Consider the following 18,492-nt stretch of genomic DNA (forward strand, 5'->3'; position numbering starts at 1 on the left):
GGTCCAGGGACCACACTCTAAGAACCACTGGCCTAGAGGAGGTAGAAGTCCCTTCTCCCTTGAGTTGCAGTACTAGCAGGACCAGCCTGCAAAGCTGTCTCTACAAAGCAGTGGTCAGGACGTTCTTGGCTCTTCCTTGAAGGGTCCTGTCTTAGTCTGTCCAGGATGCTATAATGAAAACCAAACCATAGACTAGATGCCTTATGAACAACAGAAATTTATTTCTCACAGTTCCGGAGGCTGGAAGTCAGAAATCAGGGTGCCAGCATGGTCAGGTTCTGGTGAGGACCCACTTCCTGGTCATAGATGACTGTCTTGGTATCCTTACGTGGTGAAAGGGGTGAGGAGCTCTCTGGGGCCTCTTTTATAAGCACACTCATCCTATTCATGAGGGCTTTGCCCTCTTGACCTAATCACCTCCCAAAGACACCAGCTCCTATTACCGTCATCTTGGGGATTGGGTTTCAACATATGAATTTGGGGGGACACAAACATTGAGTCTATAGCAGGGATGTGTGCTGCCTCTGCAGACAGAGAACCCCAGGATGGCCTCCCAGGGAAAACTTTCTCAGGGTCATGGCAGGACCTTGGCAGCCTGCCTGCTGGCCAGCAGGTACTTCTGCCTCTTTGCGGGTATGTGACCTTGGGCAGGTCGCCAACATCTCACAGCCTTGTTGTGCCCAATTGCAAAGTGAAGTCAGTTGCATCTGGCTCAGTCACTCTGAGGATCAACGAGTCACCACACATTGGTACCTGGCACACAGTAGGACTTAGTGGCACTTCCCTCCCCCTCCCATGGCAGCCCTGTCTTGAGCTACGTGCCAGGCTCTTCTGCTATCTCACTACAGGCCCCAACGTGTTTCCTGGGCTGTGAGGTCATATTGGCCACAGGGACTTATTTAGTATTAAATATCCCACCTTAGAAAATCAGGGGTCCCAGGCCGGCCTGTGGCTCACTCGGTAGAGTGTGGTGCTGATAACACCAAGGCCACGGGTTCGGATCCTATATAGGGATGGCCGGTTTGCTCACTGGCTGAGCGTGGTGCTGACAACACCAAGCCAAGGGTTGAGATCCCCTTACCGGTCATCTTTTAAAGAAAAAAAAAAAAAGTACACAATCAACAAAGTGAAAAGACTACCTCCTGAATGGGACAAAATACTTGCAAATCATATACTTGAAAAGGGGTTAATATCCAGCATATATAAAGAACTCCTACAGCTCAACCAAAAAAGCCAAAACCTGATTTTAAAATGTGCTAAGGACATAGGTAGACATTTCTCCACAGGGGTTCCCTCTTTTCTCTTCCATTCCCCTTCCCTCCCTAGACAGCCACCTCGTAATCCAAAACACAGCTTCCCTTCCACCAAAGGTCCCTGTCTGGCAGATAGAACACATCTCCTGGTTGCTGCCGGGAGCGAGTCCTGCCACCCAGGCACTGTCCTTCCTGGCGTGGGCCTGGCTCCGAGGCTGCCAGCTGCCCCGCGGTCCCTCACATGATCAACTGGACAGGCAGTCTAGACAGTACGTGATCCTCTCTGCATCTCACTCTGGGAGAGCAGGAAGACGTCATTGCACCCCGTGCTAGGGGTGTTTCCAGCCCCAGGCAGCAAGGAGTGACTTGCGTGAGCCAGTGCCTGTGTTCCCTGTCAGGTGACATCCCTGACTGCAGTGAAGTTGGTGACAGAGATGTCGAGTGGAGAAAGTCCAGATAAAACCCACTGCCTTGGCTGGGAAGTGAAAGGGGAAAACCCCTCCTCAGGGCTGGCTTCTCATCTCCAGCCCCAGCCTCAGGGGCAGAATCTCTGTCCTCATCAGGGACCATTCTGAACTAGAGCTGACATTTGATTGCTCAACACTCTGCCTTCTTAAGAAACAAAACAATCCTTCCTCGACCCTTCATCCTCTCCAGCAGTTGCTCCTCTTCTTCCTGCACAGCTCAGCTTCTTGCCAGGGCTGCGTAACCTTTTTCTCATGTCCTACTCCCTCCTTGGCTCACTGGCATCAGCCTCTGTCCCCACCCTTCCTCTGACACTGCTCTTACCTAGGTCACTAGGGACCCATGAACTAAGTCCTTCCCTCTCCTGGGTGTCCTCCAACCTCTGGCTATTTCTCCTCAGTCTCCTTCACAGGCTCCTCCTTCCCCTCTTACCCTTCAATGACACTGACCCCAGAGCCCTGTCCTTAGCCCCTGCTCTTCTCACCTCAGGGAATTGTACCAGCCCCAGGGCCTCAACCTGCACCTTTTATGGATGAGTCCCAAAGCAAAGCCTGGCCCAGACCTCTCCTCTCAGCTCCTGCCCACTTGACATTCCACTTGGATGTTCCACAGGCATCTCAAATCCAGCAAGCTCAAAACCAGACTGATGATCTTCCCCCAAACCTCTCCTGCTGTGCTCTCCTCCCTTGGGAAATGTCCACCTATTATAGAAATTATAGGAACAGATGAGAAATTTAGAAATAGAGAAGAAAAGAAAAGAAACTGTCCACAGCTGCAGCACACAGAAGCAGGTCCTTTGACTATTTGGGAGTACTGCCTTCCAGTCTAGGCTTCTTTCTATGCTTTTAATATTCCAATTTTCCCACTTAACATTTTAGTATAAGAATGCTCCTTTGCAATTACCAATTCTGCGTGATTGGTTGTTTTAACACTGTTTGGAACAGATAACACATGAATAGAGCAAACATTCCAACAACACAAAAGAGCATATAAGGTAAAAAAAAATCTTCCTGCCACCCCTGACCAAGGCACCTGCTGTTACGGGTCACTTGCATGTCCTCTGATGCTATCCCATGCCCGTGCAAGGTCACACAATGCACTCCCCCACCCCTTTACCCTACATAATAGCATAGCATACACCCTATCGTACACCTTCCCATTTCACAACCTATCTTGGAAACCATTTCTCAACTGCCCATAGGGAGCTTCCTCATTCTTGTTTCCTAACTTTTAGTGCGCCATTGTGTGGTCACACCATAGGTTATTAAACTAGTCCTCCGCTGAAAGACATGTAAGTTTTTGTCAATCTGCTATTAGAAATCAGACTGCAGTAAAGAAGCACAAAGGTGGGGCCATGGCCTGGAAGGGAGTGAGTGATGCGAGAGAAACTTTGAAGGAATCGATGAGTCTCGGGGTGAATGAGGGGAAGTGTTCAACCTGGTAATAGGAACCAGGTGACAGGAGGAGCAGCTGTTTGCAGGTCCAGGATGAGTCTCATTCTGAGCTTGCTGGCACTGAGTGCAAGTGGAACACCAGAATGATGAGGGTCCTCTCATTCAGCCCCCAACCCCGGAGGGAGGTTACAGCCAGAGTCACAGCCAGGGCTTGAGAAGGGTGGACACCGTGCAAGGTGCTAGGCCTTGAGCCAGCTCCTTTAAATCTCATGACAACTCCGAGGTGAGCATTTCATCCCCACTTTAGAGACAAAAAAGCAGGTAGGTGATAAAAGTGGTCCACTCAGATCCCACTTCTACCACAGCACAGGCCTAGCTGTGGTGACGAGAGAGGGAGGGATGGCCAGGAGGATGGTCATTTGGAGGGCAACAGAGAGGACAGAAATGCCTCCAAAGAGGCCCCATATGTGGAATACCTGGGATTTCATGCACTGAATTCAGAGCTTCTTCCCTGATCTAGTCAGGCCTCTGAGTGGCAAGGCCTTGGATGGAATAGGCTGTCTGGGGTCTCTTGTGCCCTACCTGGCACGCTGCCAACTGTCTGCCTGTAACCTGAGGTCCTGTGCTTTCTCTCCTGGCAGGTTTTGCCCATCATTATTTTCTTCAGCTGCATCATGTCAGTTCTGTACTATGTGGGCCTTATGCAGTGGGTGATCCTGAAGGTGAGTTCCCGATGCTCATGGCCTGGGGTCTCCCAGAGTCAGCAGCTCACAGGGTTCATACTCTCCCAGAGTGCCTTGCTCCCAGAGCCCAAACCCTCCCTCAAACCCCTGCTCCCAAAGCCAAGACATTCCCAGAATGCCCTACTGCCAGGGTCCACATCTCCCAGAATCCCTTGCTCCTGAAGTCCATACCTTCCCAGAATCGCCTGCTCCCAGGGTGCTCGCCTCCCAGAGTCTACTGCTGACCAAACATCCTTTCACAGAGTCTGTTACGATACTGAGAAATGGCACCTAAATCCAATGTGGTCTTTGTGGGAAGGAAGATTGCAGTCTTGAGGCTGCACTGAGAATGTGTTAGGGAAAAGAATAATTTATACCAAAAAGATCTTGAGAGACTGTAGCAGTGGGCCACATTGGCCAGACTTAGCTGGTATAAATGTCAAATCCTGTGCCTATGTTCATAAAATCTGCTGCACAAAACCAGGATTTTATGCACAAAAACAGTGTTGGACAGCATTGGTAGCATTGGGCCTGGCAAAAGATTTAGTCAACTGAGCTCAGAATAAATCAGCACCATCAAATGGCTGCCAGAAATGCAAAAACAGCTGTGGTTATGTTAAGAGCACACAGCGCATAGCATGAGGGAAGTGATTGTCACCAGATCTGGAGAATGCGTTCAACCAAGGGGCTGTGACAAATTGAATTATAAGCAGGAGAGAGAAAAGAGCTCCACAGAATGGTCGAAGGAATAAGGAATGATAGGCCTGGAAAAGAGGAAGTTAGGGGTAGGATGACCGTCTCCAAATACACAAGAGACATCAGGAAAATGACAGCCTGAGAGGCATCAGAAGTGCGGAGAAATTCCGGGGAAGCAGATTTCATTTTGATTGAAAGGAAGAACTTTCTAATACAGTGTTTCCCAAAGCTTTTCCACTAAACTCTAGTTCTATAGTAGGTTAATAAATGTTACTAGGTAAAAGGATCCCATGGTCAAATAATTTGGGGAAACTAGGCTAGATGCTATGCTAAACAAATTTAAACAAGTTTCATGCAGGACTTCTCCGAGCCTTTACTAAGCTAATGTGTATTGGTAATCTCCAGAGTGTGTGTGTATGTATGCATGTGCGTGCGTGCGCACAGTAATTCTCAAGTATATTTGTCCAGGGAATCCTTTTTTGCATGGAGATAGAGAACACACATTTTAGAACTTCTGCTCTAGTGACTGGAGCTATCGTAAGGTAGAATGGGTGCCCTTGGGAAGTGGTAAGCCCCCATCAATGGCCATGTGGAAGGAGAAGATGAATGGGCCTTTTGGGAAAATGTAGGGGAGGGGTTCCACACTGGGCTGGGAGTTGGAAGGAAGACATGTAAGGTACATCCACCCCTAACTCTCTCTGACTCTCGAGTTTGCTGATATCAGCCCACAAAGAACACCTGCTTCCTTCTAGATTGCCTGGCTGATGCAAGTCACCATGGGTACCACAGCCACTGAGACTCTGAGTGTGGCTGGAAACATCTTTGTGAGCCAGGTGGGTACTGCAGCCTCCTGTTCTCAGGCTCATCAGCAGCTTTCCCAAGGAGGGCGAGGTGTCCTGGATCCCCAGCACTCTGGTTCAGTCTTAGGAAAAGACATCTGAACCCTCTCCCAGGTCACCAAAGGCTGCTGCCCCATTTTGGGAATGCATTCTTTGCCTGTGTAAGGCCAGGGAAGATGTCATCTACGTGGCACTTCCTACCACTCTAGCCCTAGGCTGTTTTCATCAGCTTAGAGACTCACGAGATCCTATAGATGGAGTCTGACTTTCTCGTTTTATACACAAGGCAACTGAGGCTCAGGGAATGGGAATGACTTGACCAAGGTCCCGCAAGTATAAGCCAGGACGTAGAATCCAGGTTTTCTTCTTCCTGGCCAGAGTTCTTTCTACGATTTCATTTTGTCTTTTTTCCCCCTCCCTCTTTCTGAAAGTGTTTTTCCCAAAGTAAATGTGACTCCGAAAGCGCCGTCAGTCCTGAGTCTCTTTCATAAGGCCTGACCCTCCTGAGGGTGAGCCTCTGGAGACTATGCCAGGGTCCGTCCTGGCCCTCCTGAGGGTGAGCCTCTGGAGACTATGCCAGGGTCCGTCCTGACCCACGTGAGGGTGAGCCCCTGGAGACTATGCCAGGGTCCGTCCTGGCCCTCCTGAGGGTGAGCCCCTGGAGACTATGCCAGGGTCCGTCCTGGCCCTCCTGAGGGTGAGCCCCTGGAGACTATGCCAGGGTCCGTCCTGGCCCTCCTGAGGGTGAGCCCCTGGAGACTATGCCAGGGTCCGTCCTGGCCCTCCTGAGGGTGAGCCCCTGGAGACTATGCCAGGGTCCGTCCTGGCCCTCCTGAGGGTGAGCCCCTGGAGACTATGCCAGGGTCCGTCCTGGCCCTCCTGAGGGTGAGCCCCTGGAGACTATGCCAGGGTCCGTCCTGGCCCTCCTGAGGGTGAGCCCCTGGAGACTATGCCAGGGTCCGTCCTGGCCCACCTGAGGGTGAGCCCCTGGAGACTATGCCAGGGTCCGTCCTGGCCCACCTGAGGGTGAGCCCCTGGAGACTATGCCAGGGTCCGTCCTGACCCTCCTGAGGGTGAGCCTCTGGAGACTGCCAGGGTCCGTCCTGGCCCATCTGCTGAGCACTGGAGTCACCAAGGGACACACTTGCCAAAGCATGCCACATTTCACTGGACGGTTTAGGAAGCTTTGGAGAACTCATGTATTTGTGTCTTTTTTGTTATGGTGTAAGTGTGTTGGTTTCAAAGGTTTGTCTGTTTGTTTTTAGCCGATTGAGACAGATGTTGCTCTCAGAGAAATCATCCAGAAATCCCTTAAAGTGTTCAAAATGAGGTAAAAGAGGAAAAGGATATTAACATACACAAGCATTTACTTTATATGAAAGGCTGCAAGTGTGACCGATGTTTTCTTGCTGAGAAAATATAAGTTGTAGGTGAATGTGACATTGGGTGATGTGAAGAGCTCCCAAAGTAAATTAACTTTGGACAGTGATTGGTCGGGTTGCCCCAGGCCCGTGGGTCTTCGCCTCATTTCCACCAAGGGGAGGGGATAGGGAGCCTTCAAGAATTAGCAGCGTCATTTCTAACTCTAAATGTGGCAGGCCCAGGACCTCTTCTCTTCTCCATCCACACTCCCTCTCGGGGATCACAGCTCGTGGCTTTAAACACTTTAAATGTCTCCAGGTCCTCCCCTGAACTCTGGACTGACATTTCTAACTGGCTCCTTGACCCTCCACTTGGATATCTAAGGGGTGTCTCGAATTTAGCATGCTGATTCCTAGCAGAACCCTTGATTCCGTTCCTCCTCACACCTGCACTCTCCAAGTCTTTCCCTACTTGTAGATGGTAGCCTCTTGCATGAGGTTGCGAGCAGCCGTCCTTCCTTCCTTGGCTAACCTCGCTCCACCCCTCCAGCGTGTCCAGCCCATCAGCAAGTCCTGTGGCTCTGCCTCTACATGGCATCCACCCCTGCCCCGCTGCCCATCTCCCTTGCTACGAGCCCCCGTCTCTCACCTAGAACTGCAATCACCTCCTACCTCTTCTCCCTGTCTCCATTCCTGTCCCTGCTATCTGTCCTTCATACACATGCTCAAGTGACCTTTCAAAAACAAATCAGATCATGCCACTCCACACTTACATAAGGCCACTCCCTCCCCTGGCTTACCAGATCCTCTGTGGCCCACCTGCCCTCCGCCGCCTCCTTCCTGACACTCCACACACCACTCCGCGCAGACGCGCAGGCCTGCTCATAGTGCCTCAGACTTATTCCTGCCTCAGGCCTTTGCTGTTTGCTCTGCCTGGAATGCTGTGCTACCCAACCACATACAGTCATGTGTCACTTAACAAAGGGAATATGTGCTGAGAAACGCGTCCTTAAGCAATTTCATCATTGTGTGAACGTCATACAATGTTCTTGCACACACCCAGATGGTATAGCCGACCACACACCTCGGCTCTATGGTGTGGCCATTATAGTCTTATGGGACCAATGCAGTCCCATTGACCAAAACGTAATTATGTGACACATGACCATAGCTGGCTCCTTCAGGTCTCAGCTAACCCTAACCAAATGTCACTTCCTCAGGAAGGCCTTTGCTGATGAGTGAATTTTAAATACGCTCTAACCATTAGGCGTTCTCTCTCACATATCTTCATAGCTTATATCACTGTGTAAAATTACATTATTTATCTATTCAGTTCCTCGTTGATTACCCATATTCTCTCACCACCCCCAAAAGCCCCACTCCTACCCTGCACTACTCCCAGAACATAAACTCCATGACAGCAGGGACGTTATCTTGTTTACCCCTGTACCCCTATCCTATAGAACAGTGCCTGGAACACAGTAGGTGCTCAGTAACTATTGAGTGATTAACGAATAGCTACAGGCTTCCCCGGGTGCCTGAAGTAAACACACCATCTGATGCCCCATTTTCTTTCTTTCTGGCAACCCCCATGTCTTCATTAAGGGCTCAGGCCTGGAGTTAGACCTGTTTCCCATCCCTCTGCGTGAGCAGGGGTAACTCTCTGAACCTCTTTGAGTCTCTGTGTGCTCTCCTGGAAAATGGGCATGACCACTTCTATCTCAGAAGGTCGTGAGTAGTAAAGGTGAGGTGCTTAGTGGGGTGCCTGGCAGGTGGAAAGCAGCCGGCACAGGAGAGCATTATCAGGCCAAGTGGGATGGATGGGGCTTCTTTCTCAGAGGTGGCCAATGCTGAGGTTCAGAGAGGCTCAGCTAAGTACAAACCAAGGTCCTCCCCACATCCTGCTGTCTCTTCCCTTGGGACTCCTCAGCACCTCACCATGACCTGCCCACTTCCGGGACCAGTGGGGAGGTGAGGAGGTGCCTGACCACTCCAGCCCTGCTTGTCTGACATCTTGCCATTTACAGACCGAGGCTCCTCTGCTGATCAGGCCCTACTTGGCAGACATGACTCTCTCCGAAATCCATGTCGTCATGACTGGAGGCTATGCCACCATCGCCGGCAGCCTTTTGGGTGCCTACATCTCCTTTGGGGTAGGTAAAGCCCTCTGTTTGCTTGGCTATACCAAGGACCCGAAGCCACCTTTGTGGGAGTCCCAAGCAGCTCCTGGGCAAAGCAACCCTGCAATCGTCTCTTTTGGCCCTGAAGCCTAGGCTACTGTGCTGTTGAGAGGAGAGGCTTCCCCTGAGCAAGGCAGGCTCGGTGGGCTGGATCATTTGCTCAGGCTTCTCACATGCTCACTGGGGCCAAAGATACCCAGTGTTCCATTTACTGTTTACCTATTATGTACCAGACAATGTGCTAGGTATTTTAATAGCCTTGTTTTACAGATGAGCAAATTGAGGCTCGGAGAGTAAGTGAGATGCCCAAAGCCAGGATCTGAGCCTAGATCTGTCTGACTCCAAAATTCACGCTCATTCCTCCACAGTCCCACACCTAGGTTGTCCCTGGAGATCTGTCCTATTCCTTCCCCTTCCCTCCCCCACACTCCCTAGGCTCAAGTCCTTCCCCCACTCCTAACTTATTGCTTGAGCAGCTTACTGAGCACATGCATTTCTAGTCAAATTCCAGTGGTATGAATTGGTCCCTTAAACCAACCACAGTACTACTGCATGGAAGGCTGAGAGGAATCTTCAAATGTGTCCCTACAAAGTGCCCGGTAATCATGCTTTGCATTTGTAAAACACCTTGTACTTATTTGTGCTTTTACAGGCAAATCTTCATAGATCTTAATTTTTTTTTTCTTAACTACCAAAGACATTCTTGGTTGTTGTGGAAGTGAATAAAATTTTTAAAAATCTCTCTTCTTGGGCCGGCCCGGTGGCGCACTGCTACAGTGCGCCACTTGGGAAGTGCAGCAGCACTCCCGCCAAGGGTTCGGATCCCACATACAGACCGGCCGCTCACTGGCTGAGCGAGGTGTGGGTGCAACACCGAGGGTTGCAATCCCGTTGCCGGTCCCGGTCCGGTACGGGCACGACACTGAGGGTTGTGATCCATTGCCGGTCACGAAAAAAGACAAAAAAGAAAAAAAAAAATCTCTCTTCTTTAACCCCACTTCCCATGGGTAGCTGCTTTTAATAGCTTAGAACAGTGGTTCACAAAGTATGGTCTGTGGACCAGCAGCACTGGTATCACCTGAGAACTTGTTAGAAATGCAAATTCTCGGGCCCATCCCAGACCTGCTGCATTAGAAACGTTGGGATGGGGCCTTGTGTACTAGGTTGTAACAAGTCTTCCAGGTGATTCTGATGCTCAGTTTGAGACCCACTGACTTAAAATAGGTCATTCCAGATATTTCTGTGTAACTAGTCATTTAAGCAAATACACCTGAATACACATGTACTTGTTTTTTTCTTTAATTAAAGATGAGGCGATTATACCTGTACTTTTCTGTAACTTGCCCTTTTCTTGTAACATTGTGAGCATGACACAAAAGCCAGAAGCATAAAGGGAAAGGTCGTCAGAGCCGACTAACAAAAATGAAAACCCTTCTGTATGGTGAAAGTCACTGTGTGAAAAATTAGTGATCAGGAGAGACTAGTCCATAAATTATAAAAAGATATTCAAGCTCACTGATGTTCAAAGAAATTAAAACAATAACTTACGTCTCTTCTAAATGATCTGCACCACTTTGCGTGCCTCTAGACGGCAGTGGTGTGGGCCGCTCATCCTTACAGTGGGAGTATATGTAACCTTCTTGGAGAACATTTATCAGTCAACTTAAAAATACTCCTTCCCTTTGATCCAGTTAGGGATATTATGATACAGAAATAGTTTCACAAATGTTCAAAAAAATGCAAAATTTCAACATTAATTTTCATAGTAAGAAAACTGGAAGTGACCTAACGGTCCAGCAGTAAGAAGACAAGTTGGGTTAATTAATCCATTTAATGCAATGTCACTCAGTTCCTGGAGTGATGTGCGCCTATGCGTAGAGCAACCTGGACTGCCCTTGCCTACCCCCAGGCTCTCCTGTGGCTGTGTGTGATGGGTGGGGGACTGCAGAATGACCCACACTGTCCCCTTCTCTGATCTGGAATTCCACCCGTCTCTCACATCTGTGCCCTTTGGTGTTGCTGAGAGGTGGGTGAGAGGACAAACCAGCCTCCCCTCAGCCTCTCCTTTACTCAGGACACCTGGGCCATGCTCTTAAGCTCAGCTCCACATCCTCACAGAGCTGCCTGGGCAGAGATGGTGGCTGCATGACTTTTCAAGAAGGCCCCCTGTGCTCTGGGGCTTTGTCTTCTGGCCTGGCACCCTTCTGTCTAGAATTCTAGAGACCGTCATCTGACTCACCAGAGCTGGTACACCTCCCTACCCCCCACCCCACCACCAATTGTTTTTAGGAGGAGTCTGGTATTTCAAAAATAGAAACCTAAAACTTTGTTCCTGAAACTGTTTTTTCATGGTGGAATATTGGCAGAGGGGATGTCATAATATTTTCAGGACTTAGGGTCTTTAAATGTCTTAATCTTGCTCTGGGTGCCACAGCCAGTTAAAAAAATACCCGTGGTAGTTTTCCTAGCATGTGGGCATTACTGGGATGCCAGTCATTCTTTAGAATTTACGTACAGAAAGGACTCTCACCTTTCCCATAATCTGGTTTAAAACTCAGGCCATCCTCCTTCCTTTTCTCGGGCCAGAGTCCAGGCCTGGCCCTGGGCAATCTGGCCTCCCCACTGAAGGAGCCTGGGTGTCCACTTCCCTTTAGCTGTGCAGAAAGAGCAGAGGCAGCCGGGATCAGCCATGTGGCCAGGGGCTTCCATCACAGCCTCTGGTTTGGAAGCCCCAGGACACAGCCACAGCTAGCCCAGGGGAAAAGCCCCTAACAGACCTTCCTTCCCTCGCTCCTTCCTTCTGGCCGCTCGAAGGGCCCCTAGCCTGGTCTCCAGAGAAGCTCTCTTCTGCCCCCAGCTGTCTCTTGGCTGCCACTGCACCACCCTAGGGCTTTCTCCTGCCCGCTCTGCCCTCTCTCCTTCAACCCCCAGCCCCAGTCAGTCCCTCAGGGTATCTTTGGCTCTGCCCTCAGCCCCTGAATCCCAGGAAGGTCCCTCTTGCTCTGTCCCCTGGGTTTCCGGGATTCTTCAGACCTTTCTCTTTGTTGCTCAACTTCTTTGCCCCGCCCCCCTCCTCTTGCTAATATCTAGAAAGTTCTAGACCTGCGCAGTCCGACACAGTAGCCACTAGCCACAGATGGCTATTAAGCACTTGAAATGTGTCTAATCTGAAATGAGATGTGCTGGGCCTTAGAACAGAAAAAAATTAAGATATTTTATTAATAATTTTATATTGATTACACAGGTGGAAAGAAAATATTTTAGATATATTGGGCTAAATAAAACACATTATTAAAATTAATTTCATCTGTATTTTGTTGTTTTTTCTTTTACTTTTTTTAATGTGGCTACTAGAAAATATAAAATTATGAATGTGGTTTGCATCACATTTGTACTGGACAGTGCTGGTCTAGGCCTTCTCCCCTGGCAGGCCCACAGTCTCAGGGATCACTTGACTGAATCCTTTCATTATGACCTCCACATACAGCCTCAACTGTACCATCTCTTCCAAAAGCTCTAGAGTAGGCACAGCTCTACCCCTAGAGACTGGTCTCTTTACTCTGGCTCAGGGGTCATCATGAGAGGAGACCCAGGTGTTTGCCTCAGGCTTGAACAGAGGCTGGGCAGGGTGAGAACGTGGACAGGTTCCTCAATGAATTCACAAGAGTGGGAGCCCCAGAGACAGGGTCTGTGAGACCCCAAGCAGGGCCAAGTGAGACTCTACTACTTAGTTTCCACGTCTGTAAAATGGGCAGAAGTACTGCCCACCTCACAGCAGTGTAAGAATTAATGCAGTAGGAGGCAGAAAGCACTTAGCACGGTGTTGAAGAAGGGGTAGTTCTTTCTCAGACTAATATATTAGAACCAGAAATCTGTCCCGAGATTGACCCATTTTATGCTCGTGGTTGTCTGGATTGATTTCCTCTCTCTATAAAGATTCTTTCGAAAATTGAGGTGGAGAGCTCTTCCAGTCTATCCCTCTCTACATGACACAGAGAGAGAAAGGCCCTGGGTAGGAGTGGTCCCTGGCACGCTGGGACAGAAGGCGTTCCTGCCTGAGTGCCTGGGAGGCAGGGCTGGGGATGTCACGGCCCTGTAGAGTAGCACCAGTGAGAAGGCCAGGCGTGGGCTGTCCCAGGGGACAGGGCCGAGGGAGCTCTGCCTGTGCAGGACTCAGCCCTCTCCACAACAAGCAGGAAACAACCAGCTGCAGCATTTAAGGTGGTGGCCACAACTGGCCCACTCAGAGCACAGTGTCCAGGAATGTGGCAACTGCAGGATATGTTTCCCGCTGGGACTCAGGATTACAAACCAGATGTAATCTCCAAGCTGGAAAAAGGGACAGGCTCCCAGCTGGTGGAGGGGAAATCCCAGGATTCCAGGTGCGGCACCGTCCCCACTGGAGCTGGGCAGCGGAGGAGGAGGGAGGCAAAGTCCCGAAGCCCAGCCCACAAAGTCCAGAGAGGACACCGGCCCCCAGGCAGGCTTCATCCAGCAAGCAGCAGGGTCTTGGGCTTACCCTGTGTGCCTGTGACCGGGACGGGGAGGAGTGTCGGGGCTGCTGTTGGTTCTTGTTCATGTTTTAAGGGGTTTCTGTTTATCAATGAAAAGAAACCGGGGTTTAGGAAAAGAAGCAGAAGGACATTACGTGGGTTTCAGAGCCCGAGAGGGTCTCCAGGCCAGGCATGTCATGAGCAGTCGCGTGCTTGCCTGAGACGGTAGCCAGCGGTCTCAGGCTTCTTCTGCCCTCTGCTTGTACTAGCCTGAGGGTGCATCTCAGACTTACCGCCCTCCTTATTTCAAATGTAAGAACTGCGGTTGGCTTATCACAAACTTTAAGAAGAAAAGGACTATTTTACTTTTCTGTTTATAAAAATGATAGATATCGTTGTGGATATTTTGAAAGATATCAAAAGGCAGAAAGAAACAGTCACCCCTCGCCCCACTAGGGAGGGACAGCCAATTTGTTGATATTTTGGTGTATTTCTTTCTGGTCTTTTTAGGCACAGTTTTAGAGTTTGTGTTTTTCTCCCGTAGTTGTTGTTATGCCCTTTATGCAATTTTGTAGGCACTTGCCCACGTTATCGCGAGGCCTTGATAACCATTGTTTTCGATGGCAGCCTGACAGTGCTTAGCCATTGTCCCATTGCTGGATGTTTGAGTTGGTTCTAATTTCCCCATTTGGTAAATAACACAGTAGTAGGGGGTTGGGGAGGAGTGTCTCATCTACTTTTGCGGAAGAGAACAAGGAAACAAAGGGTTTGGGGCCACAGTGAATATAAAAATTCAGGAAGGGAGAATCCCAGGCGCAGATGTTGCTCTGCCATCTTACTGGGAATGGCCTTAACTGTGTGGCTCCTGGAGGCAGACCCAGGGGCCAAAGGGTGGCTGTTGGAGGAGGCAGATTTTCTGAGAAAGAGTTCTCTAACTAGAGTGGTGTGATGGGCTGCCTTGAGGTGGTGAGCTCCCTATCACAGTTAAGTTTTTAGAGAGGGATCCTATAGAGGGAGTTTCTATGCTAGTACATAACCTACACTACGGTTGAATGGGTTACCTCTTAGATCCACCCCAACTCTCAGATTCTGGAGCTTTGTCTAAAACCATCACAAACCCCTCAGCTAATGGGGACCCTCTGCTAATGGGAATTAGTCATCAAAGGGAGACAGCCTAGAAGGCAAGGAAGAACCTTGAACTTGGAGCTAAAAGACCTGATGGATTCCTCCTCGTCCTTTATTTTGAGCAAGTCATATTTAATCCTTTTGGGGTTCAGTTTTCTTGTCTGTAAATGAAGATAACGATACTTGCCCTACCTAACTTACAGAAGTACTAGGAGGAAATGTGAGGCCCTGTACATACAGCCTGAGACCATCTATACATCAAAGGTATTGTTATTAACAACGATGACGACACACCAGTGGGGTGGAGTGCACACGCCCCCCTGCAGCCTTGGGCTGCACTCCTTGGTCCCCCGCGTTTCCTCTAACTGTGCACCTATAACCCCCACCCTTACTCTGCAGATCGATGCTGCCTCGTTAATCGCTGCCTCCGTCATGGCCGCCCCCTGTGCGTTGGCCCTCTCCAAGCTGGTCTACCCTGAGGTGGAGGAGTCCAAGTTCAGCAATGAGGAAGGAGTGAAACTGACCTATGGGTGAGCTAGCAGGAAGGCCTGCAGATGGGCAGTTGTGCGTGGTGGGGGGCGGAGGCAGTGGGTAGCAGCGCGGTGTTCTCTCTGCCCCTCACTGCCCTCCACCAAGCCCAGGCCCACCTCTTTCTTTCACTGCCCTGGTTGTGGCTTCACTTGCAAGTACACAGACTCCAGTTCTTATATCTTACTTTCCAGTCTCTGCCCAGCAGGAAAAAATGGACGGGTCAAGGTATGGGAGTGTGGCCTGGTTCTTGGGGGTGTGGCCTGGTGTGTGTGCGCTGAGGAGTTCATAAAGTGTCTGTGTGCCTCTTCTTTATGTGCCTGAGCCCTGACCACCAGGATGTCAACCACATAGTGACACATCTTGTGCTGTCCTCGATGTCACTCTCCTCTTAACATACCTTCATGATAGTTTTAACACCACCGTGTAACATTTAATCCTTAAAAAATATCGAAAAGGCACCATTCTGGGCAAGTGTGCTTGGGGACACAATGGGCAACTCTAGCCTCCTTCATGACCTCCTGAAGCTCTGGGGCAGCACTGTCCTGTGAAATATGTGAGCCACCATCTATCATTTTAAATTTTCTAGTAGCCATCTTTAAAAAGGTAAAAAGAAATGGGTGATTTTAGTAAAATGTTTTACTTAACCTAGTATATCCAAAATATTGTCACTTCAACATGTGATCAATATAAAAAGTTATTAATGAGATATTTTGCATCCTTTTTTTTGTACTAAATCTCCAAAATCTGGTGTGTATTTTGCACTCACAACACAACTCAATGTGGACCAGCCTCCTTTCAGGAGGTCAAAAGCCACGTGTGGCTAACGGCTTCCATCTTAGCACTGTGCTAGCAATGTGGGTCTTATCCCACTGCTGTGACCTGCCCCTTTCTCCTCTGGGTCTCAGAGGAAAAACAAGAATCCTCTGACTCAGATGCTCTACCCAAGGTTCCTCTTTGAGCCTATAGGATGGAGACCCTTGCTGTTTGTGGGGACAGGCCAATCATGATCGCTTTTGATCCCAACCATAGAGATGCTCAGAACCTCCTAGACGCAGCCAGCAGTGGGGCCACCCTGTCCGTGAAGGTGGCCACCAACATCGCTGCCAACCTGATTGCGTTCCTGGCTGTGCTGGCCTTCATCAATGCTGCCCTCTCCTGGCTGGGAGACATGGTTGACATCCAAGGGCTCAGCTTCCAGGTGCGGTTCTGGCCACGCCACACCACCGGGCCTGTGGAAGACCTGGCCCCAGGCGAGTGGGCAGTGGGCGGTGTTTGGAGACCAGCAGAGCCCAGGCCCGACCCTCAGGCCCAGCCGCTCCTCTTGCCCTTGTGCCCTCAGCTCATCTGCTCCTACGTTCTGCGTCCTGTGGCCTTCTTGATGGGCGTTGCCTGGGAGGACTGCCCGGTGGTGGCTGAGCTGCTGGGGATGAAGCTGTTCCTGAACGAGTTTGTGGCCTATGAGGAACTTTCCAAATACAAGCAGCGCCGCCTGGCAGGGGCTGAGGAGTGGGTCGGCACCAGCAAGCAGTGGATCTCTGTGAGTTTCCTGGTCCCTGCCCTGCGGCATGGGGATGACACAGCCGCTCCTAAGGACCCCTGGCAGCTGCTCTCCTGGCTCCCTGGGCCTGGCTGAGACACATTCAGGTGGCACTTAACCTCTCATGTTCCACTGTCCTGAGAGACAAGACAGCTTTGGGCTTTGCTGCCATCTTTTTCGAGGCCCCTTAGGAGGCTGAGGTGCAGGGCAAGAGCGGTGTTTGAAATATCCAAGACCAGCTCTAGATGGGCCACTGTGGCCTTGGGCCAGCCACTGCACCTTGCCTCTTCTGTGGGAAACAGGAGTGTAGTAAATACCTGCCATGGCTGCTGCATGGGAATGCGTGTAAGCACCCAGCAAGAAAGCCAGGGAGACCTCACCCCACGCTCACTGCTGACATATGAATCCATTCGGGGGGTGCTCTTCTGTTAACATTTACTTTAAAAAATCATAAAAGCTCTATAAAATTAACCTTTCTAAAAGAAAACAAGCTCAACTAACATTACTGAGAATGAAAAAATTACCTATAATCTCGCCATCCTAAAATAACAGCTATTATTGTTTTATACATATTCTTCCACATCCTCTTAAGAGAGTTCCCATAGTTGCTATTCCAGCAGCCATACTGTATTGCAGCCAGCTTTTTAAACAATTTATTATTAGGACATAACATCACTTTTAATATATGTATCTTAACATTTTTAACTAATCCCCGGCCGTTGGGCCATTCAGATCAATCCCATTATTTGGCTACTGTCCGCAATGCTGAGATGAATCTCTTTGTGCATAGAGCCTTGCCCTCCTCTCGCATCGTTTCCTCGGGAGCCTTCCCAGATGTGGGCTGAGTGAATCACAGGGCATGAGTCCTCCTGTGGTTGCTGCAGCAACTTTCGCAAAGGCTTGCAGCAGCCAAAATTGCCACCAGCTGTGCCTGTGAGCGTTTATTTCACCACACACTGAGCAGCATTGAGTAGCCTCTTTTCAAAAACAAGTTTTGCTACTTTAATGAGCAAATAATAGCTCATTGTTTTCATTTTCATTACTTGGGTGAATGAGAATTTTTAACAGGAAATATTTTTTCTTGTCTTTTCAATTATTTTTTAAATTGTAAAGGAATGTACTGTTTAGTTTTTTTAAAAAAAGATCGAATAGAGTAAAAAGCACACGTTGTCCTCCCTCCTTATCCTCACCTCTGGTCTCACCCTCTTCTCAGAGGTAATCGAAGGTACGCCCCTTCATGGACTTTTGTTATCAACTTCATTCCTTCAGCCAGTATTTGTTGAGACCCCTGAGGGGCCAGGCACTCTGCTAGACACTGGGAATAAAAAGGGGAATTAGACAGACATGGTCCCTGGTCTCATGGAACTTACACCTAGTGAGAGACACAGGCAAAATACAAGAAAGCAAAGGAATAAATAAAATAACCACAATTTGTGATAAGTTCTATGAAGGAAACAAGAAAAAAGAGGGAGAGGTCTCCCTTGGCTGGACTGGTCAGAAAAGGCCTCCCTGAGGTGTGGCATTTAGGCCAAGACTTGGAGGGAGGAGAAGGGGCCAGCCGAGAGAAGCTGGGAGGAACATTCCAGACAAAGGAAGAAGCACGTGCAAAGGCCCTGAAGTTGAAAAGTGCTTGGTATGTTTAGAAAACTGAGAGGTGATAAGTGCAGCTAGAACAGATGATAATTGTAAAAGAGAGTGACACAGGCCAAGGAGCAGTAGGAAGTTACTGAAGATCTGACATTTTGCCTTTCAAGAAGATCACTTGTGCTGTTATATGGAGCACGACTATAGGTGAGCGAACAGGGATGCAGGTGTCTAAATATTTTTTCCAATAGTATCTGTATAAACTCTTTTTTTTTTTTTTTTTTTTTTTTTTTTTTCCGTGTCCGGCAACGG

General features: G+C 49.4%; 1 protein-coding gene across 3 annotated transcripts in view; it reads left to right on the plus strand.

The window, feature by feature from the left end:
* SLC28A1 (solute carrier family 28 (concentrative nucleoside transporter), member 1) overlaps window positions 1-18,492 on the plus strand; it is a 70,074-nt gene that overhangs the window by 20,484 nt on the left and 31,098 nt on the right. For 2 of the 3 annotated variants that reach the window (XM_008565806.1, XM_008565798.1), the window contains exons 8-13: window positions 3,754-3,834; window positions 5,283-5,363; window positions 8,758-8,883; window positions 14,928-15,058; window positions 16,089-16,257; window positions 16,399-16,596. In XM_008565806.1, the coding sequence (XP_008564028.1) occupies window positions 3,754-3,834; window positions 5,283-5,363; window positions 8,758-8,883; window positions 14,928-15,058; window positions 16,089-16,257; window positions 16,399-16,596 (786 nt within the window). The remainder of the gene's footprint in view (window positions 1-3,753; window positions 3,835-5,282; window positions 5,364-8,757; window positions 8,884-14,927; window positions 15,059-16,088; window positions 16,258-16,398; window positions 16,597-18,492) is intronic. The other variant, XM_008565811.1, reaches the window with a different exon arrangement.

The sequence above is a fragment of the Galeopterus variegatus genome, unplaced genomic scaffold (genome assembly GCF_000696425.1).
Source record: "Galeopterus variegatus unplaced genomic scaffold, G_variegatus-3.0.2 Scaffold14, whole genome shotgun sequence".
NCBI classification, from domain to species: Eukaryota; Metazoa; Chordata; class Mammalia; order Dermoptera; family Cynocephalidae; genus Galeopterus; species Galeopterus variegatus.